Source organism: Peromyscus maniculatus, chromosome 14 (assembly GCF_049852395.1).
Source record: "Peromyscus maniculatus bairdii isolate BWxNUB_F1_BW_parent chromosome 14, HU_Pman_BW_mat_3.1, whole genome shotgun sequence".
NCBI classification, from domain to species: domain Eukaryota; kingdom Metazoa; phylum Chordata; class Mammalia; order Rodentia; family Cricetidae; genus Peromyscus; species Peromyscus maniculatus.
In genome coordinates, this window is record NC_134865.1 from 48,393,621 (window position 1) to 48,410,688 (window position 17,068).

The following is a 17,068-nucleotide window of genomic DNA, read 5'->3' on the forward strand; positions in this document are numbered from 1 at the left end:
CCATCATAGTCCATTTGAGTAAGAGCTAATGTGTTGGCCAAGTTTCTGCTTCACACAACCTACCTCAAAAGTGTTCCGGGTGGCGGTGGTGGCGCACGCCTTTAATTCCAACACTTGGGAAGCAGAGGCAGGCAGATCTCTGTGAGTTCAAGGCCAGCCTGGTGTACAGAGTGAGCTCCAGGACAACCAGGGCTACACAGAAAAACCCTGTCTCAAACAAAAAAAAAATTTTGAGACCTATAGGTTAGAGAAGTTTTTTTGTGTGTGTGTCATAAATAATTACCCCTAAATATTTCTCTTTTTGAAGGAGTCAAAAAAAAAAAAAAAAGAAAAAGAAAAAGAAAAAACCAACATGGATGTGTTCAAGTGTTTTGCTCATCCAATCCACACTATACAGGCCTAAAGCTCTCTCTCTCTCTCTCTCTCTCTCTCTCTCTCTCTCTCTCTCTCTCTCTCTCTCTGTGTGTGTGTGTGTGTGTGTGTGTGTGTTCCTTCCAGAGGATATGCATCATGTACATCTATAGCCTGTAGCATCCATGCCTCCCATGGATAGCTGATACTGCCACCTCTGCTGTGAAAGACGAAAACTGTATTCACAAGGCCTAAGAGAAACAGTGTGCTGTGATTCACACCCACAGGATAAACTCCATTCACACACACACACACACACACACAGAGAGAGAGAGAGAGAGAGAGAGAGAGAGAGAGAGAGAGAGAGAGCATCAACATAGCTTCAATGAAGCCCAACTATAGAAAGATTTAAATCTTATTCCACGACAGTGAGACTCAATAGGCCAAATAAGCAGGTTCTACAAACATAAATCAGGAAGGATGAATCTGCATGGATAGCAAGAAGACCTGGGGGGAGGAAGGCGGCTCACATCTGAGCTTGACCAGTATCCCTCTGGCCTCTGATAGAATAACCAACAACACGTCATCAGTCCTCACAAGCCTGTGAGGTAGGAATGTGAAACGAGCTGATTGTCAATGTGGTTTTCAATCCTACAATCAAGTGGTCCAGAGAGACACCCTTCAAAGGTTGATTTTACAACCACACAGTTAATTCTACAGTCCATTTCTTATAGACCAGCGGTTCTCCATCTGTGTGGGTCATGAACCCCCGTGGGGGCCACAAAACAGACGTCCTGCATATCAGATATTTACATTACGATTCATAACAGTAGCAAAATGACAGTCACGAAGTAGCAATGGAATAATCTTATGGTTGGGGGTCTCCACACCACGAGGAGCTGTGTTAAAGGGTCACAGCGTCAGAGAGGTTGAGAACCCCTGCTACAGAGTGTCACCTTCTCTCCCCGTCTAAGGCCAATCCTTCCGGGTCAGACTTTCACCATCCATTCCAGAAGCTTTGAGACGGTTGCCCGAGTGGGCAGAGGAGATGGAGAGTGAGAGAAGGGTCACGTCGAGAACCTTCTAAGGCTATACAAAGGTGAGAACTCTGCATTCAGAGGTATCCCCCGGGACAGGGACACTGCAACCCACCCACCCCGACCCCTGGGAAGTGGAATGTGGGGGAAGGGTGCATGACCAAGGCAGCCATAAGATGACGCCCCAGCTGGGGAGCTGCGAGGGTGCAGGGTTCCAGCTTTGAGCAGCTCTGTTAGAATGTCCACCTCAGGCCTGGCCGTCACTGAGACTGTGGGTTCTGGGAGGCCTCTTTGCTCTTGCCGTCCTCTGCGGAGCTGCAATCAGATGCCGCGACTGAGGACTTGTACCCTCGAAGCGTGTGAGCGTTCAGCATCTCCAGCAGCAGGTCGTACACTGGGACCACGTTTTTGCACTTCATGCTGAGCAGATGTTCCATGCCCTTGTTACTATGAGGGGGAAAGGCACTGAGAATCCTTCTTTCTAGATAGCCATCGAAACGTTGAAACAGTCCCCAAGTCTCCGGCACAAAGTCAGCCCATCTCCCACAATTCCCTTTGCTTCTACCCCGTTGTTCTGTAGCTGATACATCCAGCTCCCTCCATAGTCTGCATTCAAGGGCAAAAGTGGTATCCCCTCGACCTCCATCTCACCACCCAATGCTGCACCATGAGCTCATTCACAAAAAGCACAAAAACAAGGTTCTAAATAGTGGAACTGTAAGTAGGCTTCTTCACACTGGGAGGACAGAAGCACCTATCTCCTCCACCGACCCAGCTGGGAATGCACATATCAAGACACTGAAAAATATTGCCGTTCTTGGCTTGACCTTGAAAGGGTCATGTGTACTGATGTGGGGGTTCTGAACAAACTTCAACAATTAGGTGAACTCACACATAAGTGAGGATAGACTAATATCTATTCTGCAGAGGGTCATGGGCCGAGCACTCCTCAAAGAAGAAACAGGAAGGGCTTCTTCTTCTTCTTCCCTCGTCCATGTTAAATGCTTGACATGAACACTGTCCTTCCCACAGCTCTTACAGCTTCCTCCTCAAGCAAGCACTGCCTTCCATCTTCATCTCCTCTCTTCCAGACTCGGGCAGGGCTACCCTCCTGAGCAACACCACCCACTGAGCATCACTGTCCCGACAAGAGCCCTCAAAGCACATCTTCATCTGTGCACACGCCGTACACTTCCTGACCAGGACTGTACTCCATCCACAGCCTTGCTTCCTCAACCTGTTGGGACGGTCTCTCAGATCGCATCCTGGGTATCCCCATACCATGGGAACGAAAGGACAACTTGGTGCACACCCCCAGTCCTCAGCTGAAGGGTGACCAGGAGAGCCAAGCTTAGCATCCTCACAGAAATGACCCCAGGCCTTGGCCCTGGGTGGTATAAGGAGGACGGCAACTCATTTTAGGAGGAGAACTGCCCATTTTAGGACTCTATAAACAAATTCTAAACCCTAGCAACTACATCCAGGTGGGTCCTGCCAGCTGCCACAACAATCCAGTCAGGTACCATGTGGCACTCATTTCAACACCAACTATGGGCCAAGCTTTGGTACAGGTGCATGCACTGATGAATTCCCATTCAAAAGTTCATTCTTCTCTCAAGTTGAACATTCTACCACTGCAAATGCGCCTGCATTCTCTCCCAAAGCTCGGATCATATGCCCTGCCCACACCCGCCTGGACCAGCTTCCCGAGGGTGTGTACCTGATGTGTCGGACATGAGAAAGAAGCATCAGGAGATTGGCCAGGCGAACTGACTGCTGCTGGGAGGAAATGCCACTCTTAGCAATCACCCAGACAAGGGCATCTGTCACTGCGTTCAACAGATGGGTCAGCTTCCGGCTGCTCTCCACCTCCTGGCTTGCCGTCACCAAGGGGTACATACCTGGACAAAGAAGGAGAGCCCCGAAGTCAGAGAAAGGGAAGCTGAGGTCATGTGCCCCACTTCGCATGCCTGGTTCCCTAGGGAGGAGGCAAGGTTGACCAGAGCTACTCTGACTGGTGCACGTACTTTACCTTCCCCCAGGTTCTTCCCCTGAGAGCAAAACCTTATCACTGAGCTGTAAGGGAATCCTGGCTGCAGCAAATGGCTAAGTGAAGATGGTCAGGTAAGATTAATATAATTATATAGTTTATAAATTATTATAAACTAATTATTTTTTGTTTGTTTGTTTCAAGATAGGGTTTCTCTGTGTAGTTTTGGTGCCTGTCCTGCCCATATAAACTAATTCTTTACTCCCTTTGAGAATGGTAATTTGCAATGACAAAGTGCAATCTCAAGAAACCAAGGGCTGGGCAGTGGTGGCACACCCCTGTAATCTCAGCACTTGGGAGGCAGAGGCAGGCGGATCTCTGAGTTTGAGGCTAGCCTGGTCTACAGAGTGAGTTCCAGGACAGCCAAGGCTTGAAAAACCAAAAGAAAAAAAGGAGGAGGAGGAGAAAGAAAGGAAGAGGAAGAAAGGAAGGAGAAGAAGAAAAAGAAAAGAAGAAGAAGAAGAAGAAGGAGGAGGAGGAGGAGGAGGAGGAGGAGGAGGAGGAGGAGGAGGAGGAGGGAAGGAAGGGAGGGAGGGAGAGAGGGAGGGAGAGAGGAAGGGAAAAAGAAACCGCAGGCTGGCCAGGCAGGGCAGCACACACCTTTAATTGCATCACCGCTGTTGGTTTTCACTCGCTGTGATAAAACACTGATCAAAACCAGCTTAGGGGAGTAAAGAGTATATAAACCTCCCCTTAGAGGTTACAATCCATGACCAAGGAAGCAGGGGCAGGAACCTGGAGGCAGGAGCTGAAGCAGAAGCCATGGGGGAAGTTCCCTCTTCCCAGGTGACTCTAGTTTGTGTGGTGTTAACTTAAGAGGCAGAGGCAAGTAAGTGGCTCTCCGTGAGTTCCAAGCCAGCCACAGCAGCATAGTGAGAGTCTGAGGGTGGAACTCGGTGGACCAGCTTACCTAGCCCGCACAAGGCTCTGGGTCTGAGCCCTAATAGCTCAGGAAATAAACAAAACACCCGCTGATTGCAGTAGCCCTGGAGCTGCTTCTCTGAACCCCCTGCTCACCTCCTCCACACCCTCAGACCCTCACCACTACCCGCCCCTCCCCCCCAGGCCACTCATTTATTCCCTTCAGCAGTCAAAATGCAGATCTCCCGGTGGCTTCCGGACAGCCCAGCTTATCCAGGCACAGCAGATCCCTACCATGTGGTGCAGCCATTGAGGGGCCCCAGTCTCTTCTTCATCTTTTTTGTTTTTATTTATTGGGGGTGACATGTGTGGAGGTCAAAGGACAATTTGCAGGCATCAGTACCTCTCTTCTCATCATGTGGGTCCCAGGGATCAAACTCAGGTTGTCAGGCTTAGTGGCTGTAGGAGCCTTTTCTTGCTCAGCCATCCCACTGATCCCCCATGCCCACTTAAAATGTGTCATGTAGCCCAGAAAACTGTTACCGAAGCCAAGGATGGCCTTGAACTTCTGATCTTCCCGCCTCTGTCTTCCTAGTACTGTGATGGAGGCTTGAGCCAGCACACCCTGTTCATGTAGTGCTGGGGACCAAACCCAGGGCTTTACGCGTGGCAGGCAAGAACGCTACCAGCTGAGCTCCATTCCCTAGCCCTGTCCTTGATCTTTCAGCTCCCCAGTTCCCACACCTCACCTGCGCTGGAGGCACACTGAGCATCTTGAGTCTGCTTAGGACAATGGTTCTCAACCTGTGGATCGCAACCCCTTTGAGGTCATATATCAGATATTTACATTACGATTCATAACAGTAGCAAAATTGCAGTTATGAAGCAGCAACAAGGTAATTTTGTGGTGGGGTGGTCCCCACAACATGAGGAACTGTATTGAAGGGTTGCAGAAGCGGACCCCAAGGCTTGCTTTCCCATCATCCTTCCTCCCTACTTGCATTGGGAAGGTTGAGAACCGCTGGCTTAGGAAATCCTCCTTCTCCATTATTCCTTCTTTGTTTATGGCCATTCTTCTTTTAGGTCTTAGCCTGGTCATGAACATCCTTCTGGAAGCTTCTCCTGAGTCCCAGCCTACGTTCTTGCGTTCTTTCTTGCATATGCAGGATGTCTGCCTGTCCTCCCATATCCTTGCAGCCACGCCCCTTCCCTCATCAGGGACAACACAGACCTGTGAGGGCACAGACCCCGCCCACTGTCACCACCTCCCCATCACCTCCTACATTGCCTGACACAGAGGACACATGGATCTACAACTAGACTGGATTCACCTAGGTTCACATTTTTGCATATTCTTAATGAGTCACATGATTGTAACTAAAATATTTGTGTATATTTTAAGTACACACAGAGAAAAGCATTAACTGAAATGTGAAGAGAATTTTGAGCTGTGCATGGTAGTTGCATACCTTTGATCCCAGCACTCAAGAGGCAGAGGCAGGTGGAACTCTGGGAGTTTGAGGCTAGCCTAATCTACATAGCAAGTTTCAGGATATCCAAGGATACATAAGAGACTCTGTACGATGAGCTAAGCCAGTCACAAAAGATCACACTTTCTCAGCACAGGGTATGGCCCATGAGGTTGGCTTTAAATTACCTACAGAGCCGACAGTGACCCTGATCTTCTGATCCTCCTGCTACCCCCTGTGGGTGCTGGGATTACAGGCATACACCGTCAATTATTGAGCTACAGCCCCAATTTCGAGTCCCTTTTTCGTTCCACGATTTGAAATCGTATCTAGAACAGACACACCCATAGAGACAAAACAAACTGGCAGTTACCCTGGGGTGCAGGAAGGGTGAGTGTGATGGTTAATTGTCAACTTGATTGGATGAAGAAACCTAGGGCACCGATGAGGCACACCTCTGGGCATATCTAAGAGGACTTCCCCAGAGAGGATTAGCTGAGGAGGAGGCCTGCCCTCTGGGTGGGCAGCAGTCCCACAGCTGAGTACCAGAGTTCCCCACCTGCTTCCCGAACCATGGATGTGTAAGCAGGCAGCTCCCACAGCTACGGACAGACGCGGACCCCAAGGCTAGCTTTCCCCTCATCCTTCCTCCCTACTTGCTTCTTGGTGGCATCAATAACAAAAGTCACTAATGCAGTAGGGAGTGTGTAGGCTAAGGAATATTGGATTTCCTGGGGGTGGGGGGTTAGAGTGCTCTAAAATTGATTTTGGTAAAGACACAGAGTGGACATATTAACAAAAACTGAATTGTATACTTTTGTTTTAGGACAAGCTCGTGCCATGTAGCCCAGGCTGGCCTAGAACTTCTTAGACATCCCAGCCTGGCCTCAAACTCATAGTTCTCCTGAGTCCTGGGATTAAAGGTGTACACCACCACACACAGCTTGAATTATATACTTTAAATGGGTGAACTGTGAGCCGGGCGGTGGTGGCTCATGTCTTTAATCCCAGCACTCAGGAGGCAGAGGCAGGTGGATCTCTGTGAGTTCAAGGCCAGCCTGGTCTACAGAGTGAGTTCTAGGACAGGCTCCAAAGCTGCACAAAGAAACCCTGCCTCAAAAAACCAAAATAGTAATAATAATAATAATAATAATAATAATAATAATAATAATAAATGGGTGAACTGTGGTATTCTGTTGTTAATAAAGTTGTCATTAATAAGCAGCCTTCAGCACCAAAATCACAGTAGCATAAATGCCCACTGGCAGTGTGTGGCTCCCTTCAAAGAGCATGGCTGGTAGTTAGTCACCCTCCTTCAAGAGCCAGCTGGATCCTTACCAAGGGCAGACCCTGGGCCTCCTACAAGTTTGGAGGCAGCACAGTCCCATACATTGTGGATCATTTGGAGCCCATTGTGATCCATTGGTTTGGGAAGGGGAGGCACCATGTTTAACCAGGCACCTGCCCTGTCAAGTTTTCATAAGGAGGAGTGTATATCTGAAAAGCCTGAAATAAACCTAAAATCATCCCAGGATCACCGACTTACTGTACCTCTCTCTAGTCAGGAACACCACACCCATACTTTGGGCATCACACACCTGCTCATCGACATAGCACAAGGGAACACAATATTTGCTCTGTGTCTGGCCTTCAACAGGGCCGAAGGACAAGACAGAAGCCCTGCCAACCAGATACACAGGAAGCAACAAAAATGAACCCCCTCCGCCCCTAAAAGTAGAAACACCGGGATTCACTGTAAAACAAAACTAAATTACTTCCCATAAAACTAAAGAGATCTAGTAAAGACAGAAGGGGGAGAGAGGGCCCTTGGCACAACACCCCACACATACCAAAGAAAGCATCTCAAGGACACAACCCCCGTCCCCGCTATTTCCTGGAAACATCTCTGTGTTCCTCTCTCTAGCCACCAGGCGTTCTGGAAGCACAAACGCCAAGATTTGTGGTATCCTACATGTTCAAAGATGAAGACCCAAGCTTTGCTCAGCTGGAGGGAGATAATTCAGAAAATCTGGAGTGTTTTATTTAAAAATCCTAGAATATTATATCATGGAAAAAATTTTTCTGGTTTTGAAGGGTGAAGGGAAACATCTGTGCTGTTCTAAAGCAAAATAGAATGGCCTGGGCTTAACCTAGTATTTCAACTAAGAAAATGTTTTGTTCTTTCAAAATCTTAAAATAGTTTCAATAGATTTGTTGCTAATTTGCTTGTTTGTTATTTGTTTGACACAATGTCTATGTAATCCAGGCTGGCCTCAGACTTGCTCTGGAGCCAAGGAGGACCTTGAACTCCTGACCTTCCTGCTGTTACCTCCCAAGTACTGGGATTACAGGCAAGCACCTCCATGCCCAGCTCCCTGTCCCTAACTGAAGCTATTTTAAAAAGAACAATGGCAATTATCTTCGGGTTTGCTCCACTCTGTCTCCTAGATTTAGATCCTAATTCTAAGGTGGCTATGGTTTCCGATTCCCAGGTGACAAGGTTGTCCCCTTATTGGGCATATGTTATTAGCCCCACTGCTCATGTGATACCTTTTGTTTTGTTTTGTTGTTTTGTTTTTGTGAACTAGGGTTTCTCTGTGTAGCCCTGGCATGTAGACCAGGCTAGCCTTGAACTTAGAGATCCACCTGCCTCTGCCTCCCGAGTGCTGGGATCAAAGGTGTGTGTTACCACCTCTAGGCTGAGCTACCACCACTCAGCGTGATACATTTTTAATTTATGAAATACTAACATTCTAACAGGTTGTTAAATGTACAGTTTCTTGTCTCTACATTTCAAGAGACCGAGCATTCCAGTTTATCCCATACATTCTAAATAGATAGTAGAAGAGACACAAGTTAGAATTATGTCTCTTCCAAAACCTCTTCAAATTAAGGCCAGCAAAGGTCAGAGTCTATTTTGCTTGAAGTACACCCACATCCTAGGCCAAAATCCCTGTACTTAGTTCATCCTGCTATCCTTAATGTTTAGAAGTCAATGGTGTGTGCCAGGAACTGAACTGAAATTTAACTACATGATACTGTTTATTTCCAGTCTACACTACATCCATTAGTAGAGATACATGAGCCAGAAGCATGCAGATATCTAAAACATCACTTTGACAAACCATAACCCTCAGCACACTGAGGTTTTTATTCAGTTGGCAGTTCTGTTATTGGTTTGTTTCTGGTTTTTAGACACTGGGTCATCTTTGAAATACAAACATAGAAGATGAGATAATAAGAAAACAAAATGTTTATTCAGCCGATTCTCACTTAGAGATGCTCTATATGCCTTTGCGTAGATCTGTTTCCATGATTTTTGGTAGAATGTTTTCCTTGTCGAAGAATATCTATTTCTTTCAATACTTATTGTTATTATTATTTTTAATTGTATGTGTTGAGGGTGTGAGAACAGTGCCCTCATAAGCCAGAAGAAAGCTCAGATCCCCAGGAGCTGGAGGTTCAGGCGGTTGCGAGCTGCCCGCCTTGGGTACTGGGTACTGTACCGAGGTCCTCAGCAAGAGCGGTGCACATTAACTGCTGAGCCCAATCTCCAGCCCCACCATTGGTATTTCTTATAGCACAGCTCTGCTAGTACTGAAATCTTTCAGGTTTGTATGTCTGGAAACATTTTTATTTTATCTTTGGTTTTGAAAGTATAAAGAATTCTAGAGTGACATTGTTTCTAAATATGCTGTTTCTGTCTCTTTTGTTAAGATTTAAAAATATTTTGTTTGTATGCCTCTATGTGCACATGAGGGCAGGTACTGTGGAGGCCAAAAGAGGGTATCGGATCCCCTGGAGCTGGAGTTATCCTGGGAACCAAACAGGAACCCCTTGCAAAAGCAGCAAGTTCTCTTAATGGCGGGTCCAACTCTCCAACCCCCCCACCCCCATCTCTCTGTTTCTTGACTTGGATTTGAAAACAGAAAATATGCTGTCATCTTGGCCTCGATTCCTTTGTATACGAAGTCATCCCCTCCCCCCCCCCAGCAGCTTTTTACCATTTTTCTGCTGTGTGTGTGGTGGTATATGTCTGAGCATGCCCAGTGACTCCAAACACTGAAGCAGGCAGATGATGTGAGCCAGTCTGGGCAATGGAGCCAGACAGAAGAGTTAAACCTGGGCATGGTGGCACACTGCTCAGGAGGCTGAGGCAGGAGAATTGTGAACTTTTCAGATAGCTTGAACTACCTGGGCATGGTGGCACACTGCTCAGGAGGCTGAGGCAGGAGAATTGTGAGCTTTTCAGATAGCTTGAACCACATAGCAACACCTTGTTTCCAAAAAAAGGAAAAGAAAGAAAAGTGGTTTTTCTCTTTCCTGCCGGCTTTAAGCAATTTGGTGACACCCTGTCTTGCTGTGGCTTTCTAGGCACTTCTTGTGCAGGGGTTTAAGTGAGCATCTTGTGTGTGTGTGTGTGTGTGTGTGTGTGTGTGTGTGTGTGTGTGTGTGTGTAAGTCACTCTTACAACTGAACTACGCCCCCAGGCTCCTGGCTTCTTTGTAGTACTAAAGGCTGAATTATAGATTTTGTCCATAAGCAGGTGAGAATTCCTTCAAATATTCTTCAGCTTTGTGCTAGATTGCAGTTAAATTATTTCATGATATTTTGATAATCTAGTCTTGCTCTTATGTTTTATTTGGTAGCCTGTAGACCTGGGCTAACTTTACCCCATTACTATGGCAACGGTTTTCTCAGTGTTTTCATATCCCAAAGTCTAGGATATTACAAGGTTTTCCAACTGCCTGGTGAAAATGTGAGGCATTTCTCAGCCTGTGAGAACTTTGGAGATCATTTCACTTCCTGGCTTCAAAACATCAGCAGGTTGGCATTCAGCGGAAGCCTTAAAGAGCGCCACCTGCAGGCCAGAGATGCTGCGTGCAGCCCTTTTCCTCTACACACACACACACACACACACACACACACACACACACACACACACACACATACACACACACACATACACATACACACATACACACACGTACACACACACATACACACATACACACACACACATACACACACACACACACACACACACACACACACACACACACACCCAGCTAACAAACAAACCCTAGGCTGTCAGGCTGTTTCAGCTGAGGACACCAACTCATTCCCACTAAGTTAGTCCTTGACTTGGTTCTTGTTTTATTTTTAAATTAATTGCTGCAAATAACCAGAAAAAGAGGTGTTTTGGCAAGTCCTTCAGAGCGAGCACGGCAGCCACCCTTTCCAACAGAGTATTTCCATAAGAAACCAAACCCCAGTTTCCCCACGGCAATGCCAAACAGAACAGTAAACTCTCCGTGACTACCAAGTAAGCAATAAGGTTTCTGTAAAGATTTTCAAAAAGGCGGATTTACCTTACATTTTAATGATTTTTCTGCCAAAAGTGGCAATACCATCCCTCAGCCCTCCTCGCTTCCTACAAAGGCAGCTTCATCAGATGCCGCAGGGAGAAGAAGACCATCTACACAGACACTGTTTGCAGCTCTGACGTTGGTACAATCTGACATCTGGAAGACGCCAAGGCCAACAGCAGGCTCCTTACCATGAAGTGTTCTAACAACAAACAAGCCACTTTCTGAGGAACACTGAGTGGCTCTGACAGGGTTCTAATCCTTCAGATTCCTTCTTCAGCCCTCCCCACCCTGCCCCTTCAAGGTCTACCCCACTTTCCGTTCGGGATCCCCCCACTGTCTGACAGCGCCCCGTGCCCACCCCAGAGCTACTCTCTGAATGCTCTCTCCCAGTCCGCAGGGAGAAGACAAAAAAAATCTAAGTGCAAGCACTTGGGAGCTCTTACCGCCACAGAGGAATGAAAACCCGGTCAACTGTGTTAATCACATAAACCGGGACTCATATTTTGCACTTTACATAGTAATTCTCTGTTATTATGCCGAGTTGGGGCCAAGGGTATACGTGTGAGCGGGAGCACACTTACCTAGCAAGGGCAAAGCTCTGGGTTTGATTGCCAGTTTCAAAAAAAGTCATTTTAAAAAGCCCTCCATATTCACATTTTGTCACTGTTCTCTAGATACAGAACAACCACCACGCATATAGTATGCACGTTGGGTTAGGTATTGTACATGACCCAGGCATGATGCCAAGTATGTGAGGGGCTACACACACGAGGTATAGGTGGATATGGCTCCATTTTATATAAGAGATAATGGGATCCATTGGTTTTGTTATTAGAATCAATAACCAATGGACACTGGAGAGAAGGGGAGGGAGAGAGAGAAGGAGTTGGGGGGACTGTTTCCTATGGTCAACAAGGTTATTTATAGAGGCTATCTTGGAGAGGGGGGGCAGTTCCTGCCGATTGTTCTTATCTGCCTTGTATGGTTTTCTGCCATCCAAATGTTGTTCCCCATCACCAGATATTGTTTATATAAGACAAACTAGGAAAGCCAAAACACCCACTCAGCGCAGACACTGTCCTCATCTCCCACCTCTGAAGTCAAGTCCCTCCCCTCGTTCCTGCCACCCCGAGTCTGTTTGGGCTCGCTTTATCTTAAGGACACCCTTGTCTCAGTGTCTCTCCATTTTAGTCATTTCTCCCTATGGAAAGCGGGTATGACCTTCCCATAATACACCTCTGCGCACAGACACTCCCCCAAAGTCACCTGTGGCCACGTCCCGGTGACCACCCAGTTCCCAAAAGAGCCACTTGTAGCTCCTCCCTGAAGATCCCGGTCTCTTTCCCTTCCACAGTCTTTCCTGCCTCGCAGCCCTCCACTCTGTAGATCTGTGCCCCTCAGTACAGCACCAACATCATGATTTCTCATAATTTACTTTCTGTCTCTCCCAATACCACAAGCTCTTTGGCTGTAGCTTAAGTGTTAGTACCGAACGTATGAATGAATATGGAAGAGTAGAAGCTGAAACATTAAATACAGATGATACATGTTAACCACGCGAAACGCCTGTGTCTGGCAGGATTGAAGGAAGGCTGGAGGGTAAATACTGTAAAATTCAGTCTTTTCTTTTTTGGTTTTTCAAGCCAGGGTTTCTTTGTGTAGTCCTGGCTGCCCTGAAACTCACCCTGTAGACCAGGCTGGCCTCGAACTCAGAGAGATCCACCTGGTTCTGCCTCCCAAGTGTTGGGATTAAAGGCGTGTGCCACTTTTCAAATCCACTGCCAGTAACTCACCCAATGAGTAATTTATACTCAAGTTAGCAAACGTTAACTACAGTCTAAACCCATGTAAAACGGAGAAGTCAGAAGCGAGGCTGTTCTCCGCCTTCTAAACCAAACAGAGGTTCGGCCCTCTTGACCACCACACCGGTTTGACAGTTTTTCTCCCCAGCAAAACAGCACAGCTGTGTGGTTACTCACTGGAGTTGAGGAGGATCATGGCCTTCACACAGAGATACTCCTTGTGCTGGAGCTTTAACTCACGGAACCTTGATGTCGTCGCCAGGAGCATGTCAAAGATTTCCAGAATCCCTTCCACGCACTTGCCCTCATCCCTGCAAGAGTTCATTTGGGAATTGAAGGAACACGTAGCATTAGCCGGCCATCAAGAGACGACATCTTAGGTGTCATTTTGTCCCTCCTATACTGAGGTATTAGTAAGGGCACACATAACAAGGGGGAGTCACTAGTACTGTGTCCGTATGAAGGAAACAAGGGGTGCCTGGGTGCGGGCTCAATGGTGGGACACTGGCCTAGCACTCATAGGGCTGTGGGCTTAAATCCTTAACATTGGAGAGGGTTTCCTAAAACTTCAACAATTTTTTTCAGGCAAAAGTGTGCACTGGGGCTACCTGTCTCCTTCTACTTCGGTCCAGAAGGACTTCTCGGAGACATTCCCATGCCTATAGCTTATATACAAACCATTGTAGTCAACCAGCCTCGCTGGAGATGACTCAGCTTCTTAAAAGGGAGATCCCACACTCCCATCAGGAAGTACCCATGAGGGAGCCTGTCAGAACTGAATATTTCAAGAAAAACCAACTTTCACATCTGATCTATACACAGGGCTGAAGTTAGAAATTGGTCTAGGAGCCAAGAGATATTTAAGCGGCATTTGAAGAAAACAAATGCGACACACAGAGAAATTACAATTGAGGGTGGATTAGTCAGAGAAAGAAGACAGACTTGGGGGCAGGTGACATTTTCTGGACTGTGACTTGCTGAAGTGGACTTTTTGTTCATTAATGTTTTGGGGAGATTGTTTTGTTTTGTTTTATTTATTGAGACAGGCTCTTGCTATGTAGCCCAGGCTGGCCTTCATCTCCTGGCCTCCCTGCCTCCACCTCTGAAATGCTGCAATTCCAGATGTGTGCCACAACACTCAGTCTGAAGATGGTTTTTTAAACAAAGGTTTCAGACAAAGTGCCTTATAGGACTGAGCTGTTACATCTGTCTTTGAAAGAAACTATTATTCACGAAGTAGAGAGCACTGGTTTCTATTCACAACAGCCAGACAGACATTATTCCACCTCACTGCTCTCAAAAATCGGTCTGCTTTCTTCAGCTACAGAGCTGCCGGAGGGCCTTGACTAGCAGCCAGACGACTTTGCACAGAATCCTCCCCGTTCCTGAAAACCTGCAGCATGCTGCAAAGGGCAAGCACCCTGACAGAAATGGGAGCCTGTGGGACCTGCTTTTAATATCTTACGAGACTATGGAGGTTCAAATAAAACCACAAGCAAACAACAAAAACAGAAGAAACAGAAACCCTGACTGTGCACTATCTCCTCTCACCCCAAAACCAGGTCATTCCCAATGAATGTGGATTTCAGGAGAGAACCTTTGTAGAAGTCATCTGAACTGACTCCACTGGAGACTACCAGTCTTGCCTGTTAGGTGTTCAACTCACCAGGATCCTGCATCCCACAGCATTCAGAGCCCCACAGACTCACGCACACGGCCACGGGCATGCAACTGCTCACTTTAGCAGACCAGCGTGGGAACTTCTGAAAACAGTTGCATTGTTCTGCCAGTGTGGAGCTAAGTGACAAAACACCAGGGTCCCCAAGAACTAACTCACAGGTTAAAAAAAAAAAAAAAAAAGTCTCGGAGAATCAGAGCCCTGGGCAAAGAGAACCAAATCTACACAAACCCTACTGCTCCCTACACCCCATCTTCACACTTCCCCCAAACCTCCTCGGCAGCTCTGAGTTCCTGTAAGGGTTGCCGAAGCCCTGAACACAGCAGCGAGTGAGGAGGAAGTCCTGTGCACTGATGCCCCTGGTGCTGAACTGTCACACCGCTCTGCCGACTGAAGGATCCTTGCTGGAAATTGTAAGTGCTGAGCGTTAAGATATTTGATAGCCACAGAAGCTGATCTGAATACATCACCAGAGAGGAAATGAACAGACACTAACTCTTGTACTGATGTTTTCATTTTGTTTTGTTTATTTTGTTGTTGGTTTTTTTTTTGTTGTTTTGTTTTTTTTTTTTTTTTTGAGACAGAATCTAATTATGTAGCCCAGGCTAGCTTCAACCTTGTGACTCTCCTATCTCAGCCTTCCCAGGACTAGTAGGTATGGGCTACCATGTCCAACTGTGAATTGATGGTTTAATAATTTGACTCTTTATTCTTCTGTAAAATTCAAACTCAAGTGGAGCTATGTTCAGTTATATAACACACACACACACACACACACACACACACACACACTTCTTACTCCCCCAAAGGCTAAATCAATTCAACTAAAATCAATCCTATTTTCTAGAAGTTGCCACCCACACCAAAGAAAAGGTGCTAAGTATCCAGATGAATACCCATCCTCACATTAAAAACATTTCATTGTAATAGAATTAGTATTTCAAAACTGAGCTGTCTAGGTACAGGGGCATCTGAAGCCCCAGTAAACACTGTAACTTCAAGTGATCCCCACGTGTACCTCACAGAAACGGTGCCTGTCTAAGCAACTCTAAAGAACCAGGCCTGGCTGATTCCTTTCTAGCAAGTGGGGCAGGCAACCACTTCACCTCATGTAGGCTTCAAGTCCCTTCCTTGACATCAGAGGCTATAGAATCCAGATACATTTTTGGAAAATAAAAGAGCCACGTAGGGACACGAAGCACACCTCCTAAATGGCTCTTAATGACATCCTGCTTTGAAATGAGTCACACCAAATAAAGCAAGGAAGGACTTTTACCGACGGAAGCGATCTGTGCCATTCAACTTGCAATTAGGGATGGAAACCGAGTTATGAGTAAGAAGGTAGGACGGACGGGGATTAAGAGATTAAAGACAGAGACACGTGATTGGAGGGTTAGCATTTGAAAGGACACATCAGTCAAATCAACCTATTTATAGAAGGACACTTCAAGCTCGTGCCAAATAAAGATCAAATTAGTAATTGCATGTGGAGTAACTTCTTACTTGAATGCTTTTTCATGGAAGAAAAAAATATCCTGTTTGACACAGCGGCAAACTATTGAGTGGGCTTGTCTGGCCTTGGCATTGCTAATTTTCCACTCGCTTCTGTATCTGCCGGGTCCCGCACCAGCTTATCTCCGTGGGTGTGGAAGCTGGACAAGGGCTAGGGGACCAATTCATGGCTTAGCACGTGGGAGAGACTTCACAAATATTTAACCAAAATGAAATCACTTGGCTACACAGGGTAAATTAAAATTTAGGAGTGAAAGTCTATGATCTTCCAGAACATTCAGCTTATCAACACTGAGTGTGATTGTAGCCCCTAAGAACATTCATTGTCTTAGGAGTCTCAAGAGCCCTAGTGTTCACAGTGGGGTCCCAGCCCAGCTCCAAATGCCCAGGAACAGCTCTGTAGACAGTTTCCTGTGGATGCTGACACTTTTTTATTTAAATTACATTGTGTGTATGTTTGTGTGTGTGTTTGTGTGTGTGTGTGTGTGTGTGTGTGTGTGTGTGTGTGTGTGTGTGTGTGTGTCTTACACTTAGAGGTCAGAATACTTTGGTGGAGTCAGTGCTCTCCTTCTGCCATGTGGCTCTTAGGGATCAAACTCACGTCATCGCTGCTGATGAGAGAAGCTCCTCTACCCACTGAGCCATCCTGCCAGCCACACACGCATTTTTGGGTAAACAGAGGCTCAGGTTTCACACTAGATCTTCACATGAATTTCTGTTTCTAAGGGATGCCAAAAGAACTACCTTGTTACAAACAAGCCAAAACCTCTGGGTTCTCCCTTCCGCCTCAGCAACCTCAAGGTTTCTGTTTCCTTTTGTTTCCTGTAGAAACCTCAGAAAGAACCAATCGACACAGGCAGGGGGCCGAACTCAGTGGTCAAGTGTCTGCTCAGCAAGCACAAGGCTCTCGGTTTTGTGCCCAGCACCAAAAATAAA

At 46.6% G+C, this 17,068-nt stretch overlaps 1 protein-coding gene across 2 annotated transcripts in view; it reads right to left on the bottom strand.

Annotated features, from left to right (window-relative positions):
• Positions 1–313: 313 nt before the first annotated feature.
• The window catches only part of Esr2 (estrogen receptor 2), a 54,999-nt gene continuing 38,244 nt past the window's right edge, over positions 314–17,068 (bottom strand). For both annotated transcript variants that reach the window (XM_015992015.3, XM_006973152.4), the window contains 3 exons: positions 13,120–13,253; positions 3,109–3,289; positions 314–1,835 (listed from right to left, as the gene is read on the bottom strand). In XM_015992015.3, coding sequence (XP_015847501.1) covers positions 1,649–1,835; positions 3,109–3,289; positions 13,120–13,253 — 502 coding nt within the window. In that variant the 3' untranslated portion in view covers positions 314–1,648. The remainder of the gene's footprint in view (positions 1,836–3,108; positions 3,290–13,119; positions 13,254–17,068) is intronic.